The 20,076-nt window shown below is 37.2% G+C and overlaps 1 protein-coding gene across 2 annotated transcripts in view; it reads left to right on the top strand.

Moving 5' to 3' along the window:
• Positions 1–20,076, top strand: part of Klp68D (kinesin-like protein 68D) — a 56,129-nt gene that overhangs the window by 5,033 nt on the left and 31,020 nt on the right. The window contains exons 2-4 of one of the 2 annotated variants that reach the window (XM_076125937.1): positions 3,271–3,360; positions 4,897–5,022; positions 14,050–14,322. In XM_076125937.1, the coding sequence (XP_075982052.1) occupies positions 3,271–3,360; positions 4,897–5,022; positions 14,050–14,322 (489 nt within the window). The remainder of the gene's footprint in view (positions 1–3,270; positions 3,361–4,896; positions 5,023–14,049; positions 14,323–20,076) is intronic. The other variant, XM_076125938.1, reaches the window with a different exon arrangement.

The following is a 20,076-nucleotide window of genomic DNA, read 5'->3' as shown; positions in this document are numbered from 1 at the left end:
TTTAATGCTGCTCTGAGATCACACGCAATGCGCGGTTCTTGAAAGAGGCTCTACGTTCATGTCATTACTCCAGTGTGTATTCCACCTAACCGTGACGTATAACTGAACTATTCGGCACAAAAATGAAGTAGCGGCATATCACAACAAAAAGCTCTCAGCTCACGTATCTACAGATTGAAGTTTGGGAGGTAATGTCATTTTTTGTGACGATCCTCTTTCCAGCATTGTGTAGATTAGATGGCAAGAGTCCGACGGTTTTTGCTGCGGTGAAACCTTAGCTAGCGGTTACAACAATACATTCTGGCCGCAATTCGGAAACTGCGAGCTTGAAATCGACCTTGTACTGTAGATTAATGATCAATTTGATTAACTGTTGCGCAATAATCACTTGTTTTATTAGTACTTTACGTTTTTATGAGTATTGTGTAGCGCCGGAGACTGAGAGCGCGTGCCGCTCCACCGTTTGAGCAACTTTGATCTTACGATTAGTCTTACCTATATTTGTATAGTCACAAAAACTTAGTAGATCTTTGTCAGGTTTTTGTAACATACGATTATCTTTGATAACCTTTAATGATACTCGTGATAGGTACTAATCGTTTTATCGTTGTTGTGTTATCCTCACGGATATACCTACAGTTGTAGTTCACGTGTAGAAACGATTGCTTGTAAAGCGATTAATTTCAATATTGTTTATCAGAGAATAAAAGAGTAGATTATAAAAAGTCATCTTCCAATAATAACTATGAGCAAATCTTGAATTTTACCTGTTTTGATTTTAAAATAACATAGGTAGAGGTCCTTTTTTTGTGCTAAAGTGCGCTTTTGTCAGTGCATTTGAGGAAATAACTATGCCCAGTATTAAGAAAAGTTTAAGGATATAATCTAATCCTATCCAGGTCACGTCTTTAGATTGGTCGCCAGCAACGCTTGACTCTCAAAGGATATCTGATAATGAAAACCTTAGACTAATTATTAGGCATTAGACATAAAGCAATCATAACTCTCGTATCTACTAGTTTTGAAATCACTGCAGATCGTACAACCTATACAGTACGACTATTTTTTTTGCCAAACATGCGTAGTAAAACAACAGTACATTTACGATATACATGCGCATTGCGAACTCTATAGGGGTACAGTAACAGTATAATATGAGCCACGTGGTTACGCGAGTGGCGCGGGTGCTGACTGGCTGTCGTCTGAAAGTGTGCGCGCGCGCAGCTGCCCGTGAAAAGCGGCGTTCTGTTTGATTTCCTGCCGCGCCGCGACGCACGCCTCACACTACTCGCACTACTCGCACTACTCGCACTTGTCGTACGATAGACGCTCAAGGTTCCGTGTCTGCAACTGCAATACTGAATGCGAATGAAAATATATTATAATTATTTTACTACTATTTACTTATCTGGGTAAAAAAGTTTGTCTTCCTTAAAGAAGTTTCTTACAGGTCTCGAGTTTAATACTTCCAAACCTCACAATTTTTGTTAGTTACTTTATGGTCGCAATAGAGCAGGTTGTAAGCTTCTGTTTAGATTTTGTCAGTAGTAAAAACTGACCTCTATATTTACACCTGATATATTTATCTTTTAAGCCGCGATTTACAGATAGAGTAAGCGATAAATGTATCGGAATAATATTTCAGCATAGTATTTACAATATCATCAATCAGCTTTGAATTGATCCACGGCAGGGAACATCTCCAGTTATGTCATGAATCCACAATAACTTGGCTACATTCCAGTGAGATAATTGACGTCGCACCGGAATAATTTAACTCTATACATCTCTATGAAAACATGTCTCAATCAGAGGTAGAGAACAGATCGCGTTTGTCCATCTGTTATGTAACATGGCTGTGGGTGCCCAGTTGCCCACAACAGTGCGGTAACACTGGCTGTATAAAAACTAAGTAAACAACAGTTTTACACAGCTACAAGCTACAATTGTCAAAGTGCCAAAGTGCTGAATTGTTCGAATCAGAGTGCCTATTATGTAGGCCTCTTTGTTTCTTTTGTGTTTAATGGTCAATAGTCTAATGTAGTATTTTTTAAAACTACCACCCACAGCCTTACAATTTCGGTTAGTGTTGATTCCTCACTTTTTAGTTCCGTCCCGAAATTCATCTGATTACAAAATCTTTTATTAGCCTTGCGATACACGAAGATTTCCTTCTTGATATAGTACTATGCGGCCAGCTACAGGTGCTTCACCTGCTGACATCGTCAGTACAAAGGTTGTTTACTTCACTGATCGTTTATCTATAATGCAGTGCCTACTTATCAATTATCAGTTAAATATTATAATACTCCCTCAGAGTTCAATAAGTCTCAGTGCCGCGATCTGTGTAGAGCACCTATTATGTATCAGTGTAGTTCTCGCAGCGTGTTATATTGAAGTGTTATCGCGTTATCTCGCTTTCACTGCATCAGATCAATGTTTACAAGCGTCGTATGATTGTAAACATACGTAATATTATGCAAATTGTTGTGTTTGAACAGGCGTCATGCTCGCGGCCGTTACGTCTTTAACAAATATTACATGAATATTTCCGAACTAAAATTAAATGTCTGTCTGTTATGCTTTTATATCTAAACCTCCGACCCGATTTTGATGAAATTTTGTTTAAAGATAGTCAAAATCTGAAGTCTAACCTTGGATACTTATTTTTCAAGAAATCAACCCCTAAGCGGTTGGAATAATAGATGGACATTTGTATGTGAGTGAATCCGCGCGGTTCGGCTAGTGCTACATAAGTTTACTTACTCTATGTGCTAAATGTAGGAACATAATTTCAATATCAAAGCAGTTTCCTTATTCTGTACTGTAATATAAAATGTCAATGTTACCGCGATTATTTCGTAATCATAAAACCTAATATGTTTGAGGTGATTTTGTTCAATGGAAAGGTAAACTTCCGAGGTAACTGGGATTATAACTGACTGGTGCGATTGTTAAAATTTGTATGACTCGTTCAAAAGCCTTAAGCTGGACTGATTGAGGTAGTGGTTAGGGCTAACCTAATTATTAATAACACTTTAAAGGTTTTAATCAAGAGTAAGCCTTAAATGCAACAAGTGAATGATGTATGAAATGCTACGACTTGAAGACATTACCATAATAATTAAGTGGTTCTGCATTTTCCGAAGGCCTGGAAATGGCCTCTAATTATCAGAATAGAAAAAATTATAGTGGAATACCCATTGTGTTTATTTCTTCAGAGAAAACAACATCAATCAATTATCTCAATGGTAACAATCATTTGTCTAGGTGAAGAAACCTCGCGCGGAACAGAAATGGTTCGAGCGCCTGTCCACTAAGACGCCCGTCGACAATAAAAGGCTCGACGTCCCCGTACAGGTGTGAACACGGACCCTAGGGTCCAGGGTCCGAGGGTCTAGCGGTCACTAACACCAGGGTAGCAGGAGCAGGCGGCAATAGCACTAACAATGTCGGTTATTGGTCAATAAATAAACTACTGCTGTTTTAATGCGACTTTTCAGGATGGAAGTATCTCCAAGGCAATCAAAGACTTCTTTAGTTCGCTCGTTTTTGTATACGTAACCATGGCAACCGATGTTATGATTTCTGTGTACAAGGTTACGATTACAAAAACGAAACTAAACATGAATTCGTTTTTACGCGAATCAATGCTATCATGATGATAATGCCAAATCAAATCCATATCATACAGTTTTGCACCGCTTGAAGATCCATTGTAATGCTAACACTTTATATTTAGATCTAGAACTAATAACATTGCGGTTAATTAAAAGGGTAGGTAGTGCATTCTATGTGTCAAAATAGCCTCAAATTTTGATTAAAATCGGCAGCTTCATAAAGTAGCAATATATCGTTAACAGGGTGATGGTATGTTGCTTAAATATTAATTTTCAAGGAGAATAGGGCTAATCAATACAGCGCTTTCATATAGGTACTTGCTATAACAACCGTAGCCGTAGGAACAGTAATGTACGGTGATTATTTAGTCATTAATAAAAACATTAACACGAAGCAATTTACATTGATTTATTAGAAAAATTTAACATTTTGGATGAGGATAATATGTTTGCTTCAAATCGTATGAAGCAATGCATCATTCACTTTAATACCTGCATCGTATTACATTATGCTTTCTCTTGCAATTTTCCACCATTTCCCAAATACATTAAATTTCTAGAATGTTCTATTCTATTTTGATCGTATTCATCGTGTTCCTTTGTTGTTGAAACCATTCAACCATTTTCTTGTGACCAACAAAAAATATGTTCGAACTGCAAACGCGGAAGAAATTGTCTAATACAAGTTAAGTGGGTTTTTAACGAATAAAACTTGAGTTGTCTGTGTCGAATTGAAGTAAAGAGTAGGCTCCTAACAACACGTAGACAACATTTTGTTAACTGTTATTTAATAATGTTTTTATAATGGGATTCTATAGTCCATAACCCCAGGTATTTGGTACATCGAACTAACCAATTGGCAGGCACACATTTGACCCTAATTTATTGCAATAGCCAGCAATTGAAGGAATTGAAGGTTGGCGGCACAGAAGGGAAGGAATAATGCTAACTGAGCCATTTTAGCGGCAAAATAATATTTAATCACGATTAGACAAAAACTTAATAGCTTGGCATTGACAGGGCAAATTGACCGTAACCTGATGAAAGTAGTGATGACCAATGAATACTATTGAATCCTTTGGTTAAAACTATTTTCAGGCTACCTATGTGCTTATTTTAATTATAATTAAAATCTTAAACTAAACTACTCTAATATGAACCTGCCCTATCAAAGTCAGCCACGTCAAAACAAGCACAGCGCTTTGGTCCCGGGTGCTTAAGCTTAACTCCAACAGTAAAGTACCAGGAACTCATAAATGATATGTGATGTGTGCAGGTGGTGAAGGTATGGCCGGAGCGAGGAGGCGTGCAGGTGTACAACCCCAAGGGACAGGACAAGCTGTTCACGTACGATGCCGCGTACGACTGCACGGCGGACACACAGACCATCTATGATGAAATGGTGAGTTGACACTGCTTCTTTCTTTATGAACCGTAGATTTATTGGATAAGAAATTCAAGTACATAATTAAGATATTATTTGATTATTGTCCATTTATTAATTTTATGACTTGATTGAGATGAGGTCGTATTTTTATGCCATACGCGATTAAGTTTACTGCCAAATCCAGAAAACTTGATGCACTGTGGATTGTGTGACGTCACGGTTGGAGAGCTATAAATCGATCACTCTTTTGTTAAATCCACAAATTTATCCTCCATCTTGGAATAGTAGGCAGCTCCAACCCCTACTTGAAGTACTAGGCTTTCAGCAAAGATGAAGAGATGTAAGGTTACGTCACTAGCGGTTACCAGTAGTGGTAACATTCAATTGTTTCTCATATCGTGCGCTGTATAAGTTTATGACGGCTGACCCTCGCCTCATGGTTAGCACTAACTATAAAATTCTATTGATCTATGACGTAATTCCCCTCAGATATATAGTTAGGCTTTAGTGCGTCGAATATCGATCTTGGAGGGAAAGTGTCCAGCTGGGCCGCTAAACGACGGACTGGCGACGGAAAACTTCTGCCGGTTTTAAAACGTTTTTCAAGTCTGGGAATGTAAATAAATGACCTAGTATTCGAGCTAGAATGTAGTTTTTTTGCTCTAATGTAGAGGTAGTTTCATGCCGCTTCAGTTAGTCTAAATGAAGTATTTTCGTCATAATTTGCGCTTATAGCTGGTTTCATCGTAGTCCTATTTTGGTTCGCGAATCATCACTTATTTTGGTAGATCCAATAATTTCGTAAATGATTGTTACTAAAATCTTAAGAGAATCAAGAACTCTACATCCTCTTATAGCCACTAGGTCGTCATCGAATGATCGAACGGTTCGATAACGCCCAGAGTAATACAAAGCGTCCACACAAACATGAGCAGCTGACTATCTAAACACAGAAGCGCTATTGTTGTAACATCCTAGCACTCATAGTCAATTGCATTCACTAAGCAATAATCGATTAGTTTGTTAGATATTTTACACGTGTCCACCATGCTTTTACAGTCTTCAAACTAATTACCATCTTTCACCTGTATTTTAGTTCAACGTGCTGTGGCAAGCACATTGTTCTGGTCACTGTTTCAGTGAAACATAATTTAGTAAGCTTAATCTAAGAGTTTGGCCGTTCTCGATGTCTTTTTATAAAGGATTATTAAGTTTGTATTAGTTAATCCGTATTTTGTCTTTCTCACTAACAGGTAGTCTAACTTGAGTGAAAGAGACGGAACATGGATTAACTAGTCAGAGCTTAATTCGCGTTTATTAATAAGACAGCTTGAATCATCTTGGCATGTGAAAGATGAGTTCTCCTCGTAGTTCGTTGATGTCGATGACGCCATGATAATGTAATCAGCTGACCGGCGGCTAAATGTTCCGACCTACATTCACGCACCACTGTGGGCCACTGTAGGCCACTGTCAAGGTTACGAACTTACGATTAAACGCATGTAAATACACACACTTAGGCAATCAAGCGATTTTTTATTGTTAAGAGTAACTAAAATATAATGAAGCCAGTAACGTAATTGAAGAATCAATCCCTCTTTTCCGTATTTTATTGTAATTTCCTTTTTATATCCTCTCAGGAAGATGTCACTGAAACATGTTTTCAGCAGAGAATTTTGTACTCAGTGGTAGTAATATTTGTGTAGACTAGAACTGTAGCTCGGTGATTTAACTTTTTTTCTGGTGCAATCAAGTGTTTTTACAGAAGCTTTCATATGTATTAATGTTTAAAAATAACTTAATACACGACTTCAAAGTATTAAGTTACATTTGAGACCATAAACAGTTGATATAGCATCCTAAGTGTTTCTTAAAAGTGCACAAATATGCCAACATTGACATCATTTTTGGGATCCGTTTTCAGCGAAGCGTTGTATAATAATAATGTATGAATATCAGGAGAAATCGGCGGCGCTCGCGGAGCGGTGCGCGCGCATTCCCGCCCGCCTCGGCCGCGCAGCGCGCCGCCACTCGCGCGCACTATTGTTGCCAAAAATATTCCACACACTCACATTATACGTCGTATGCGAGATCCGAGTCATGCGACACTACACACATTACACAGACATCTAGAATATACTAGAACATACTCAGGTACTCGAAATAGCAAGGAAATAAATCAATCCATAAATAGTTTACATGTAACGAGTTTTTCTTTGTGATTACTATTGTAATTTACACGCACACGGGTTGTATAGTCATTATTGTGAGGAAATAAATCATCATAGCGTTTCAAATCAAAAGTATAATTTCCTATTCATTTTATTTATCACTTGATTATGATAGTTGAACGACGGATGCGTTGAGTTCACAATCCTTCTATTGACAAGTCTTCCATCCAGTAAGATTTTAATTAAACAGCTAATATAAATGTATAAATATTTTTCTTTTCTCTTGCTCCCACGCATCGTTAGTTTTTAGCGTAGCGTAATCTAGTAAACGTCACTGAAACATTTCTAGCGCTCCTAGGAACATTAGTATATTGTCGTTGAGGATGAAGACTCCATCGAGCTGTACAGGCGGCATTGTTCACTGATGTGTCAGGATATATTGCACGTAGACACGCACATATCACTCATGCATTTATTGCATGGTAATGAACTATCACTGTCGTAACACGACTCGTGCGGTTTTCATTCACAACTGACACTGATCAGTTCCAGTTTCATATCGTAGGATGCGACAGATTCTGCTAAACAATATTAATATTGTGTATCAAAATGTAAAGCAGTTCCCGGGCCGACTAGACTCAGGATTAATGTGAAAAACAAGCGGCACGCAAGAGACGTCGCTCTAACTACGAATAAGTAGACTGTTGCCCTCATTTTCATCGCCGAAGAATGCGGATTCAAAACGTTCTTATCATAATAAAACTTGAGCAAAACTTCCGTGTTTCAACATTGGGAAAATTGCTGTACAAATACGGAACAATTTCCCTCTATATACTTTTCAATTTCGTAAAAGCAATTTGAATAAGAATGTCATAAACAACGGAGTGAGCCTATCGCATTATCCTAATCGCTTAATAGCGTGCCGTCCGAATTTACAATTGTTCACAAACGGTGGCGACAACGAACTGCTTCAGTGTGGGAGTACAGAGGGTTTTCACCTCGGGGCATGAAGCTAAGTGAGTCGTGTCAGTCGTCTCAGTCGTCTGACACGTCATATCATTGTTGAGAGGAGACAAATTTCCTCTCAGATTCCTGTCTTACAAGTTCGTGGAGCTATTCCAATTTTGTTAATCAGATGGCAAGATCGAAAAGATTCAGTGTTAAAGATACCTACATTAACTATAGAGTTTCAGGATGCGAATGACTTTAGCAACCTAGCATGTACAGCCTTGGCCAGAAGTATTAGGCACCCCTAATAAAGTTACTACACACTTGTGCTATTTGAATAATGAATTAATATTCTATTGAAAATTGATCTTGGTGTCTTAAATCACTATTAAAAACAATGAGTGGCAAATTTTAGTGGTCGATTAACAACTGGTGCAACAATGACCAAATATCATAATTTCTTACAACTTTGTTTTTGATGTTTTGTCAGTCTGCATTTGAAAGTCTAAGCTTAAAGCTAGAACATTTGTGGTTTTGTGATTAAAGCGAGAAGAAATCTATTTGAAATAGCCAAAAACAAACGAAATTAGTTTTAAAAATCGTGTTAATTTCGAACTTTTCCATGAGCAAGGTAAGAATCAGAAAGATATCGCGCAGTTGGTGAAATGTTCGTGGTGGTCAGTGCAATCAGCTATTAAACGATTCGCTGAGACTAGCATTCACACAAATAAACCAAGAACAGGCAGAAAACGAGTGCCTACTAGCCGTCAGAATAGGAAACTTATCTGTGGGTGTGTAAAATACAGAAAAAAAACTTCTTTGAAGCCCGCTGCCGCTTTTACTGAAGAGATTGGAAACCCGATAAGCACTCGAACGGCAAGACAGAAGCTGGTAGAAGAAGGCTTAAAAGGTTGCAAAGCCAGGAAGCAGCCGTGGCTTTCAGGAGGCGACAAAAGAAAACGACTTGAGTGGGCTCTGAGAGACCAACATTTCACGGAGGAGGATTGGTCTAATGTGCTGTGGTGTGATGAATTCCAACTTGAGGTTAGTTTTAGTAATTCAGTCTATAACACAATAACAACGATCAATGTTATGCTAGTCTGCAATCTTAAATGTTATAAGGGTTTGTAATGTGTGATTTTTTTTCTAATTTACAGGTATTTTAAACACCAGGTGTGGCGTTCGTGAGGCAACGCAGAGGTGAAGATTATCACCTAGATTGCGTAGTCCCACGCATAAAACACGGCGCAGACAGTGTAATGATTTGGGGTTGAATGGCTGCTGATGGAGTCGGCCAAATATTCAATTGCAAAACTCGCATAAAAAGTGAAAAGTACATTAATGTCCTGGAAACTGCTCTCGTACCTTCGTTTTCGTGTTTTTTTTTTTGTGACAGTAACCTAAATGGTGAAATTCCATCAAGGCAATGCTTTGTGTCACAAGTCAGCCACCACATTGCGCTGGTTTACTGATAATTGTATTGATCCGTTGGAATGGCTTGTCCAGTCCCTGGACCTAAGCCCTATTAAGCATTTGTGATGTATTTTAAAAAGAAAAAATAACAGAACACTCGAAAACATCAAAAACTGCTTCAAAAAACGCGTTAGTGCAAAAATGGGATGCATTTTCAACAGAGGATTGTACGAAACTTGTACGTAGTATGACCACAGAGATGCTGCTGTCATAAAATCAAAGGGTGATTCAACAAAGTATTGGTGTTTTTATAATGTTCTAATGGAAATAAAGTACTTTAATCATTACAATTACTTTTATTTCTCTGTAATCTTGAAATATGCAGTAATTTATAGGGTGCCTAATACTTTTGGCCAAGGCTGTATATAGTTCTAGTTTTTGAACCATACCTCTTTAAGGCTCAATAGTCAAGATAATTGTGCCAGCATTTGTCCCAATATTTTTTATTTCACAAACTTTTTGTGTCACTTGTAAAGTTACAAAAAAGTCCATCGATTTATATAGCGACCACGCATGTGTTATGGCAAGTACAGCTTTTCATACGCACTAATTACATCATGTACTCTGATCGTCTCATTATAGTTGTCAGGCAGCTTATGTTCGCAAACGTCCGCGATGATTGACGTGAGTACCGTCGGCCGGTAATATGTAGGTATAATTGGTCGTCGTGTGCGGTACGGTAATGTTCTCCAGCTGATCCGCAGTTTGGCACCTCTGCCGGCGTCGCGCGATCTCCTTGAGCTTGGCTTTGAAACTATTACTATTTATGTTGTGCATCTATCTAGATTTATGGTCGTTGGAGCTGTTTCTGCTATAACAGTAATGGACTGTTAATTTGTTCTGTATAAATCGACTTTTTGAAACGTGGGTTTTTATTGGCATTCTAGAAGATATTATAGGATATGAACTAAAGGTATGACACCTTTAGTTCATATCCTACAATATCTTCTAGAATGCCAATAAAAACCCACGTTTCAAATTATAATTTCGTCACAGAAAAGTATGAACTTAATGATTGAGTTGAAATTAGTATGGACGAAGTCCTTGGTAGCATCATGAGTATTTGCAGTTTTTCCAAACTTGTGTATTTTGTATGAGCATCCTACTGTATACGCCAATCTTGCCTTCAGTCTTAGCGACAGACATCATCGACCTTCGTATATTCCTCTTAGTTTTCACAATGTTTGTAAACACACTCTGCTTGTATATCTAAACTATCAACAGTGATGCGGCAGTGTTTATCTATCTTCCGTTCATTAGAGATGGTTCGTTAATTGAAATGGAAACAATTCTGCATTTTAAATTGAACGCGAAGTGGAATCGCGTCTACGGTTTATTTTTGCATCTCTTACGTCAAACTTGATGATCTACGCGACTATAAATAAAATATAAGTGTGAAACTAAGGAATAATATTTATGAGGAAGATTTTAATATTGTGCAGATAGCATTAGGGAAAGCTCGACAATTTTGAGGTAGAAGAGTTTTAGGGGCAGTCTCGAGGGATATTTACCGAGGATAATTTATTCAGTCAATGGCTTAGGTTTTAAGCGTAGAGTGTAAGATATACCTATGTTTAGCGTTCACGATATCAAGAGATCAATATTTGTTTCGGGTCAAATGTTTTTGGGCAAAAAAGTAAACACACTTGTAAAGCTCTTTTAAAAGAACAAGCAAAAACTTAAGAAAACCGACAAATGAAAAAAAGGTTGGCAACAAAATGATTCGCAAGTCTTACAAATAGAGTGACTGATTACTCATAATATTAAAACTAAATCTACGATGTAGGTGTATTTGTAGTGAGACTATTACATAATATAATTACAAACGGATATAATCCGGAAGGTAAGGCCCATCTAGCGCACATCCTACGCGGTACTTTCAATGGCTCGCCTTGACGCGGCCCAAGGTCCTTTCCATGCAGTACGAGATATTGACAGATTTTTTGTCAAAACGCTGTGATTCAGCCCCGCTGTGGGTGTCGATGAGGCTTGAAGGTTGATGGGCGGCTGTTTTGTGTTAGCTTATAATTATCTATTGTATACTGTATTAGGAAATAACATAGTACACAGCTGAGCACTCCTACGCCTATAGTTTACAAGTCATATACTGATCTTTAGCAGCTTATTATAATCTTCCTACCCTTGTCTCATTTTAGTCTCACAGTACTTTCATCTTGTATTGGTTTTTTTCTTACCTTATTGACCTTTTGTCCGTCATTTAGTTATTAGTTTTTAATTTCGGCTTCACTTCAATGCCAATGAATAATCCTATATCAATTGACGCATTGCTCGTGGTTCTTCTTGTTTTGCCTTAATTGGTTTAAACAAACAAAAATATCAACCACTAAAATGATTTTGCTTATAATGTCTTATTCAGCTTAGACTGAGGTGCTGACTCAATAGTGTGTTCCATTAATCGTTGCTGTAAAACTTTAATCTTAAAGAACCTAGGTTTAAAGCGATATGGTAGAGTAGAATTAACTATTCAGCGGCATGTAGGTACATGTTGAGTACGAATACGAGTAAATAATGGAAGATTTTCTATCAGTATCCTAGGCGTACGTGTGCAGTCAAAGTTCGCGATGTTTTACAAATATGACAACATATTTCCTGCTAAATATAACATTTGTTAGCAACGAGCACGTTTTATGAGACGATTTGTTTGTGCTTGTTTTACTGCACTTTGTTGTGTACTACATTGTACAAGGCTGACATCATTCAGGGATTTTTTAACATGACTTTGACATGTTACTTTACCACAACTAGCAAACTGCACATGTCTCTTAGTTGAAGACAATTGGTTCAGGAAATCTGTGTTACCTATCTTCCCAAATAAGATAAAAACAAATTATATTCGTCACTGATATCTGTACAGTCTCTGTATCATATTAATGAGGTCCTCTCAAGGATTCCATATTGAAAACTATTTCATTAACAAAGTGATAATGAAATGTAAAAACTACAGAAGTTTTAATTGTACAGTTGTTCCGCAAACAAATATTATTGAATAATTCTCTCATTCTTTTGTTTCTGCAAATAATTGGCTAACCGCATGCGCATGCATGTAGTAGTGTAGTGTAGTGTTGTGGCGTGCGCGTGCGCAAGGCTGCATGTCGGAGCTTATGTGACGTCATCGTGGCATAAACACGACCTCTGCAGTACCCCGGCGTGTGCTGTTTTACATAAAAACTAATTTTAAGGAAATCATTACTTAGTCGAAACTAATGCACTGTTAATTGTTGATTTTAAGTTTTTATACAATATAACAGGAAGGGTAAGCCACTTGTGTGTATAGTTGAATATGTTTTGAAATCCGCATAAATCAAGCTTACTATTTATTAACAAACATTATGACATACCATACACGCAATGCATTTTTTGTAACTTTAAATTGCAATGGCTTTTGTGTATCGGAAGCTTGCAATATAGGCTAGTAAACCTACAATGCGTATTCTAGGTCCGAACTTAGGGTATTTACCTACTATAAAAACTGTTTAGAATCCCCACCTCAGCAGACGATGATCGTATTTGCAGATTTCCTTAAATTGAAGTTCCATAAAGTCTCCCGTAGGCGTCCAAGGCTACTTATAGCTTATAACATCTGTGTGAACTACTACGATCCATTATATTAGCGCACTATGACGTGTGCCGTACGGTGCGCCCTTGAGGGACTCCCACATGGAAGTGTGACGGGTGAATTAACGATGACTGATAGTGAGCGACGCTAGTGCCGCCTTGACCTTAAATATGAGATGAATCTACCGGCCAGTTACTATAGTGACCATTAAAGAAGAGATTCTTGTACGTATTTTACACTCAGAGCTTATGCATACATATATTATATGACATACATAAAATCAGGCCTTGTTCCCATAGGGAAAGGCAGAGACCAAAGAACGCCACTTCCTTACAAACTCCCCTTATTTCATTCACATCCATACATCTTGTCATACAGGACCCCATGTTATGAATAATGTAGGCCAAATTTCTAGCCCAGTTTAAAATGCTTTGAAGGGACAGTCTTCTTTACTAGTTAATTAACTGATTAAGAGATATACCTCCAAGGAAATTACTACAGCGAGTGAATTAAGTTGGTCTTAAATGACATCATCTATGTTAGAGCAAGTGACATTTAAATTGTGATACACACATTACTTCGAAAATTTATGAGATGTATGCACTTATGCAGTATTCAAATCTGTACCTCACATCTTCTTAAGTGGTCGTGATTATTATTACAATAGAAATGTTTCCAAAACAACAAAACAAAAGTTCTATTAGTCCATTAATCAAATAAAGGAAAAGTATTTAGATACGTCGAAGGACTTTATTAAAATTAGGAAACTTTTAATTTCTTATTCTTAAAATAATTATTTACGATTCATTGATATTGTGTACCAGGATAACATAAATTCCCAGGCGGTCTCACTGAGTTGTTCTTTTCCCTCAGGTTCGTCCTCTCGTGGCGTCAGTTCTCGATGGGTTCAATGGCTGTGTGTTCGCGTACGGTCAGACGGGAACTGGCAAGACGCACACGATGGAAGGCACCGCGGAGCACGAGGGCGTGATCCCGCGCGCCTTCAGGCACATCTGGGCGCACATCGAGAACAGCGCCTCGCCTGACGTCACGCACCTCGTCTCCTGCTCATACATAGAACTGTACCTCGAGGATGTAAGGGATCTGCTCGCCAAAGACTGCAAGAAGCTCACTATTAGAGGACAGGTATGTTACTTCAACTTTTTCCTTTCTCCTAAGCAGGTCTTATCTAAGAAAGTTTTGGATTGTTGACTTATATGTAGTCTCGGGTTTGATTACCGAGTTAAGAAGAGGTATTGTGGTTTGGAGCCTAGGAATTGTTTACTCGTACGTGCCTATAGGTAAATCGACTTCAATAAAACGAAACTTTGGTATTAAGCGTCATTTCTAATTGTAGCTCCTCGAAGTAAGGACAGGGTCAAAACATATAAAACACATTTAAGGATGATTAAATCAATTATTCTTGTTGCCCAAAAAATCAATATCAATAGGCATACGACCTTCCATTTGAAGATAAACAACCATCTTCAGTAATACATGTATGGCAGTTTTTGTCCATGATGAGTTTTCCTCTAGTATTGCCATTAGAGTGATGTAAATATTAGCATTGGCCGTTATTGACCGGCACTAAACCGTGCCCTTCGTCACATCATGTAGGCCGAGGTTATGCTTAATGACTTAGTGGCTACAAAGCCGCTGTTGTGGCTAGAAATTAAAACATTTGTCATACTCGCCGCCCACGGGCTTGTTAAGTTATGGTGCTAAAAGGCAAATGATGGTTGTGTCATCATGGAGGAATAAGCAAATCGAAATCACGATTATAAGTTATACGTAGGTATTCTTAAGTGCGATTAGAAATTATACTTATAATGTTACAGCTAATCACTGATTAATTACCATTATGCCCACTTTTTACTGACTTCATATAAAACTTCAGTGCGTTTAACTGCACAGTTTACTCACTTGATTCTGAAGAATATGCTGTGTCCTAAGGACTTCTTGTATAAAGTCTTAAGAGTATTCAGCTCCTAATTATGTTTTTTAGTATGACAGCAATGATCATGCGAAAGTCGGAATATTGTTTTATTTATCGACTGAAAACTAAATATTCATTCACGCGATAAACAAAGACAAAATATGTTTTATATGTGCCAATTAAATAGCGGATTTTTTAAAATTGAAGAGTACTGTACCAGAGTTACATTAAGTAATAATGTAATATCACACAGTTAGTTGATGCGATGCGGGTGGGTAATAGCAGTATAGCAGTATAGCCCAGTAGTTGCGACACTCGCACCGTGTGTGTTTTGGCAACGCGCTAAATGTACGCGCTGTATTTGCACATTAACTATTTACTATTATGAAGTTATCGTTGCGTACATATCCTCTATTGTAATGACACTGTTTGAGCAATACTTTGTATAGGTTAGCTAGTGTAAACCTGCGATTTACTACATACACCTACATATGATTTTTAAAAGTAAATGGTAATGATTTTTGACAGGCAGCTACCACTCCTTTGCTGTTTATAACTGCATAGTTTGAACACTTATGTTAACATTCAGGCTATATATAAAACATATCCAATTAATGAATGGTATAGTTACGACAGATTATCACCGTAATTTCAGCCAAGAGATGTCCGCCGCTAGACATGACGCCCATAGAATTTCAAACCGCTTACACCTAGGCCGTTCTCATGCAACGGACTTTAGCGACCTATAGTAGTCGGGTCGTCGGTGTTAAGCTGCATTATCGTAGATTTTAAGATAGGAATTAATAGACCCTGAGCAGTTAGAAATAGTGAACTGAACAGTAAAACATTGCGATGTTACGCATTCCTTCATTCACCCAAGCGTAGAATTAGTTGCACTGGTTCTCTTGAAGGACATCATTTATCTACGGACGTGTAACATGTGTCGAAGATCTTACAAAACTGCCGCTTAGTCAACAAAACAACACCTATCGCAAAGTTTTGATGTTTTTGTTCCTAATCTTAGTCCTGAGTCTGTCGTCGGTCTGTAGTATGTAGTAATGCCAATAATTTTATTACAACATACGGCAGTCGCGATATTTTTTTAAATCGTCACTACTATGGTAAAAGTGGGAATTGAAAATTACAGTATTTTCACAACTTTACCATATAGGTGACAATGTGTAATTGATAAGTATTTAAATACTTACATGCGCTGAAAGATAATGATGGTTGTCAAAGTTGAGGCACTACGATCGGGTTGCAAATTCGGACGTAACAATCTTACAGTTTGACTAGTTGTTAACTAATTACGTCTGTAGTAATTACCAATTACTAAACAATATGTGAGGTGTCTAGATGGCACCTCAGTGTCGCAAGGTGTCGTATTGTACAAGAGTGTGACTGACTATGATATAACAAGCGAGGCGGATCACTGGAGCCGAGTGACCAATATTACACGGCCTGTTAACACTCGCTACTGGCAACCAACGCCCCCGCACTTATATACCACTGTATGTATTTCACATGGTTTATTTACTAAAGGTGGTACTTTTTATAAAGGCCTGTTTTCCTCGAGAGTGTAATAAAAATAAAATTTACCGGAGTTATCACATTTTTTTCCGGGAATGTTCAGATTTTCATGAAAATATTGTTCCCCAGACAATTGTTTTGTTTATTTAGCTGAAAAAAATAACTGTTTTAATACATATATGTGATAAATATGACAACCCGCTGTGCTTTATTTCCATAATCCACTTTGGACTAGTTTATTAAAACTCAACAAAATTTCTTCAACATCTATCAGTCTTATTACGAACTCTTTTAGTGCCAGTCAACATACTATAGTAGTAGTATCAAAGAAAAATTAAATCTTAGTTTTTTTTTTAATAAAAAATAGAAACGTAGTAAGATAGTGTTATTTTTTCTAGCACTATGCTAATAGTGTTACATAAGTAGATAATTAGGTGTTATAACGTGTAACGGGTGCTAATGAGTAACAATAACTAGCGTGTTACTTCGTCCCCGTCGACACACCTTCACATAAAACTACTCATTAACTAAATTTCGTTTACTTGCCGTAGATTCCTGACTTTTATAGCCAGTAGTAAGTCAGCACATTATTGATTTATTGGTACTTTTTCGTTCGTTACTCTGCAAGATTTACAATTACTGATTGTGATTTTACTCGTACGTATAAGAAAATAATTACTTTACATTTGCAAAATCGGGTTTTCTTTAAAATAACGATCTCTAAATTCTTAAAAAAGAGCTCATATACAGAGTAGATAACATTTGCTAGAACCACGTTCAAATCGAATCACCTTATCACAATAACATTGAACACAAAAAACACTGTATTAGTTATAGCAAATAAACAGCGTGAAACAGAGTGCCACGTAGTCAGGTGTTGTCACGGTCGCATTATCTAATACTTAATCGATAACAGTATCAATTATCTGCATGCGATACCGCGCGTATCGAGTAGACCGACCGCACTAGCGACACACGCTTGCACTCTACACGGCACACGGCACGTCACTACTCCTTACTGAGAACTATAGTGACGTTGAATGCAATCGAATATGGGATACTGAATGACGTTGGTTTCGTACATGGGTTATCTAAAAAGGGATGAATATAGTGGTTAGTAATGTTGCTTAGCTACGGTTTGAATAAATGCTGCAAGTTGTTTAAGAAGACCTCCAACTTTTAAGTAGGTGTTAGTTACGAATCCTTTTGTGTACTTTTGTGACAGCGATTGTCTTGGATCTGATCATCTTATACCCAGTGTCTGAGGAACAGTTAACTCTAGTTTATCTATTTAAACTGTCATGCTTATATGAGCTTAAACGAGGGTTAGTGTCAGTTCCTAAATCTTTAACGTTAAGTAAAGTACGAAAATGTTTCCTTTAAAATCACAATTTAAAAGACCTTTACCGATATATTTCCGCCCTAAATACTAAGTAAGAACAATCCACGTCCGTTTTAATATACTGCTTAAACAGTTCAAGTATCTAGGTACAGCAGTCTATAATTGACTAACTATTGTCACAATAGTGTGACAGGTCCCATTCTTCGCTAACGAGCGTCATCATTTACAATCCATTTGGCTTCACTTCAAACTATTCAATAATATGGCAGAACTGTTTATAAAATTACGTCATAACTGAAAGCTTTTCATCAGAAACTTTCAATTAGTTGAACACACTGCGGCGTTTTCAGTGTGACCTCATTCAGACCAGCTATTATATACACTCGTATTTTATTTCCATTACATTAAATGTATGTTAAAAGTCGGAATTCATGTTAGTTTTGAAATATGTACTACGTAATGTGGTTTTACGTCATCTATCTGTCAATCTGACCCGCTGTGGAGTAAAATAATATGTATAGTGTTCGCTAGTACCTGTAGTTTTTCGTCAGTCTAATGAAATATTGTAGCCCCATATTATGGTAATAACGTCTGATCATCAGGTCTGTTGCTAAAGTATTGTCCAAAGGCACCACTCGGTCGCAACTTTAGTTCTGCTTCTCTTTTTCTGGTTTTATTAGGGGTTTTGCCATTTTTCTCAGTCTCATATGCAAACCTAGCTCCATTTTCAGTATAATAATATATTACGTAAGATTCTGAACTTTTAAAATAATTTAGAGCTGAAAAATGTATCCTATGATGTAAACATCTTTGATAACCGATTTAAAATTATAATTCTAAGCCTGCATTTATGACAGAATTAGTAACGTTCTACTATTATTTTATAGTCGGTTACTCTAAGTCCCGTAACGAACCGTAATAATACGCGTATCAGATTCAAGCATATTTTACGCTCCGGCGTCGTTTTGACTTACCGTGACTACTTTACTATTATGACTAATACGTTGTTTTTGATAGAAAGTAACTCTAATGCTCTTGAGATGGAAAGTAATCCTTCGTGTGTATCAGGTTCAATACCTGGTCGAGAAACTATAATTACGGTAATTTGTTTAAGGAACTTCCATGTTAGTTAAATCCTCTCCGATACATAATGTATTTTCTTATAAGGCGAGCAGTACAAATTGTAGCAATACAATAAATTGTAGCTTCACCATTACCCAAAAAATGAAAATCTTAAAAATGTTTTTATCCTTAAATATCCTGAAAAATAGCTTGAAGGCAATATTAGAAATGTACCAAAATAACACTGCAATAGAATGAAATGTCAGCACTTATCGAAGTATAATAGGAGGTGCTAGACCAGTGATAATCACACATCATAACACCATCACATGTCAGACATTATTGTCTCTAACATGACACGTATAATTGTGACTTGAGAAAGCATAGTGCATGCACCTGTTAAGCGATAATGAGATAAGTGATGATCTAACCAGGTCAGCTCCATTATCTAATCACGATGAGGCTGAGCGATCAGCCTTGACCATCACTCGTAATGTGCTCTCATACTTTTATATCTAGTTACTGTGGGGCGCTTCAAAATGTCACCAAATTCGTACATTGATTACGAAACATTCATACGGTTCAAGTTGTTATGGTTTCTATTCTATCTCCTATAGGTACAGTTGTAAGGTTCAGCGAATATTGTACCCTGAAAATATAGAGTTTTAGACAAAATTCTGACGGAATTTCTCACCCTTCATGCTAGTATAAGTCACCATTTGATACTGTTTTATGCACAGTAATACATGTGAAATCTATGGGCGTTATAATACATCCTTTCATCCTTATATAAATAAAACATTTTTACCTTCCAGTAACCCACTTAAAGCTCTCTCTGTTTGTTCTGCAAAAGTTTCTTATAGTAAACCTATTTATTTACGAGACGTATATAGAACGTGTCATTGAATGTCTATCGATTGTACGTTAGTGTCGTTTGTGCCACATTTACAATAGCGGAGGAAGTTCGCGACTAGCTTTGTCCTATTTATGAAGGAAATAGACTTCCCAAATAGATAAAAATATTTGCTAG

The sequence above is a fragment of the Anticarsia gemmatalis genome, chromosome 18 (genome assembly GCF_050436995.1).
Source record: "Anticarsia gemmatalis isolate Benzon Research Colony breed Stoneville strain chromosome 18, ilAntGemm2 primary, whole genome shotgun sequence".
NCBI classification, from domain to species: domain Eukaryota; kingdom Metazoa; phylum Arthropoda; class Insecta; order Lepidoptera; family Erebidae; genus Anticarsia; species Anticarsia gemmatalis.
Note: the sequence above shows the minus strand (reverse complement) of the source record. Positions and strands in the feature narration are given on the sequence as shown.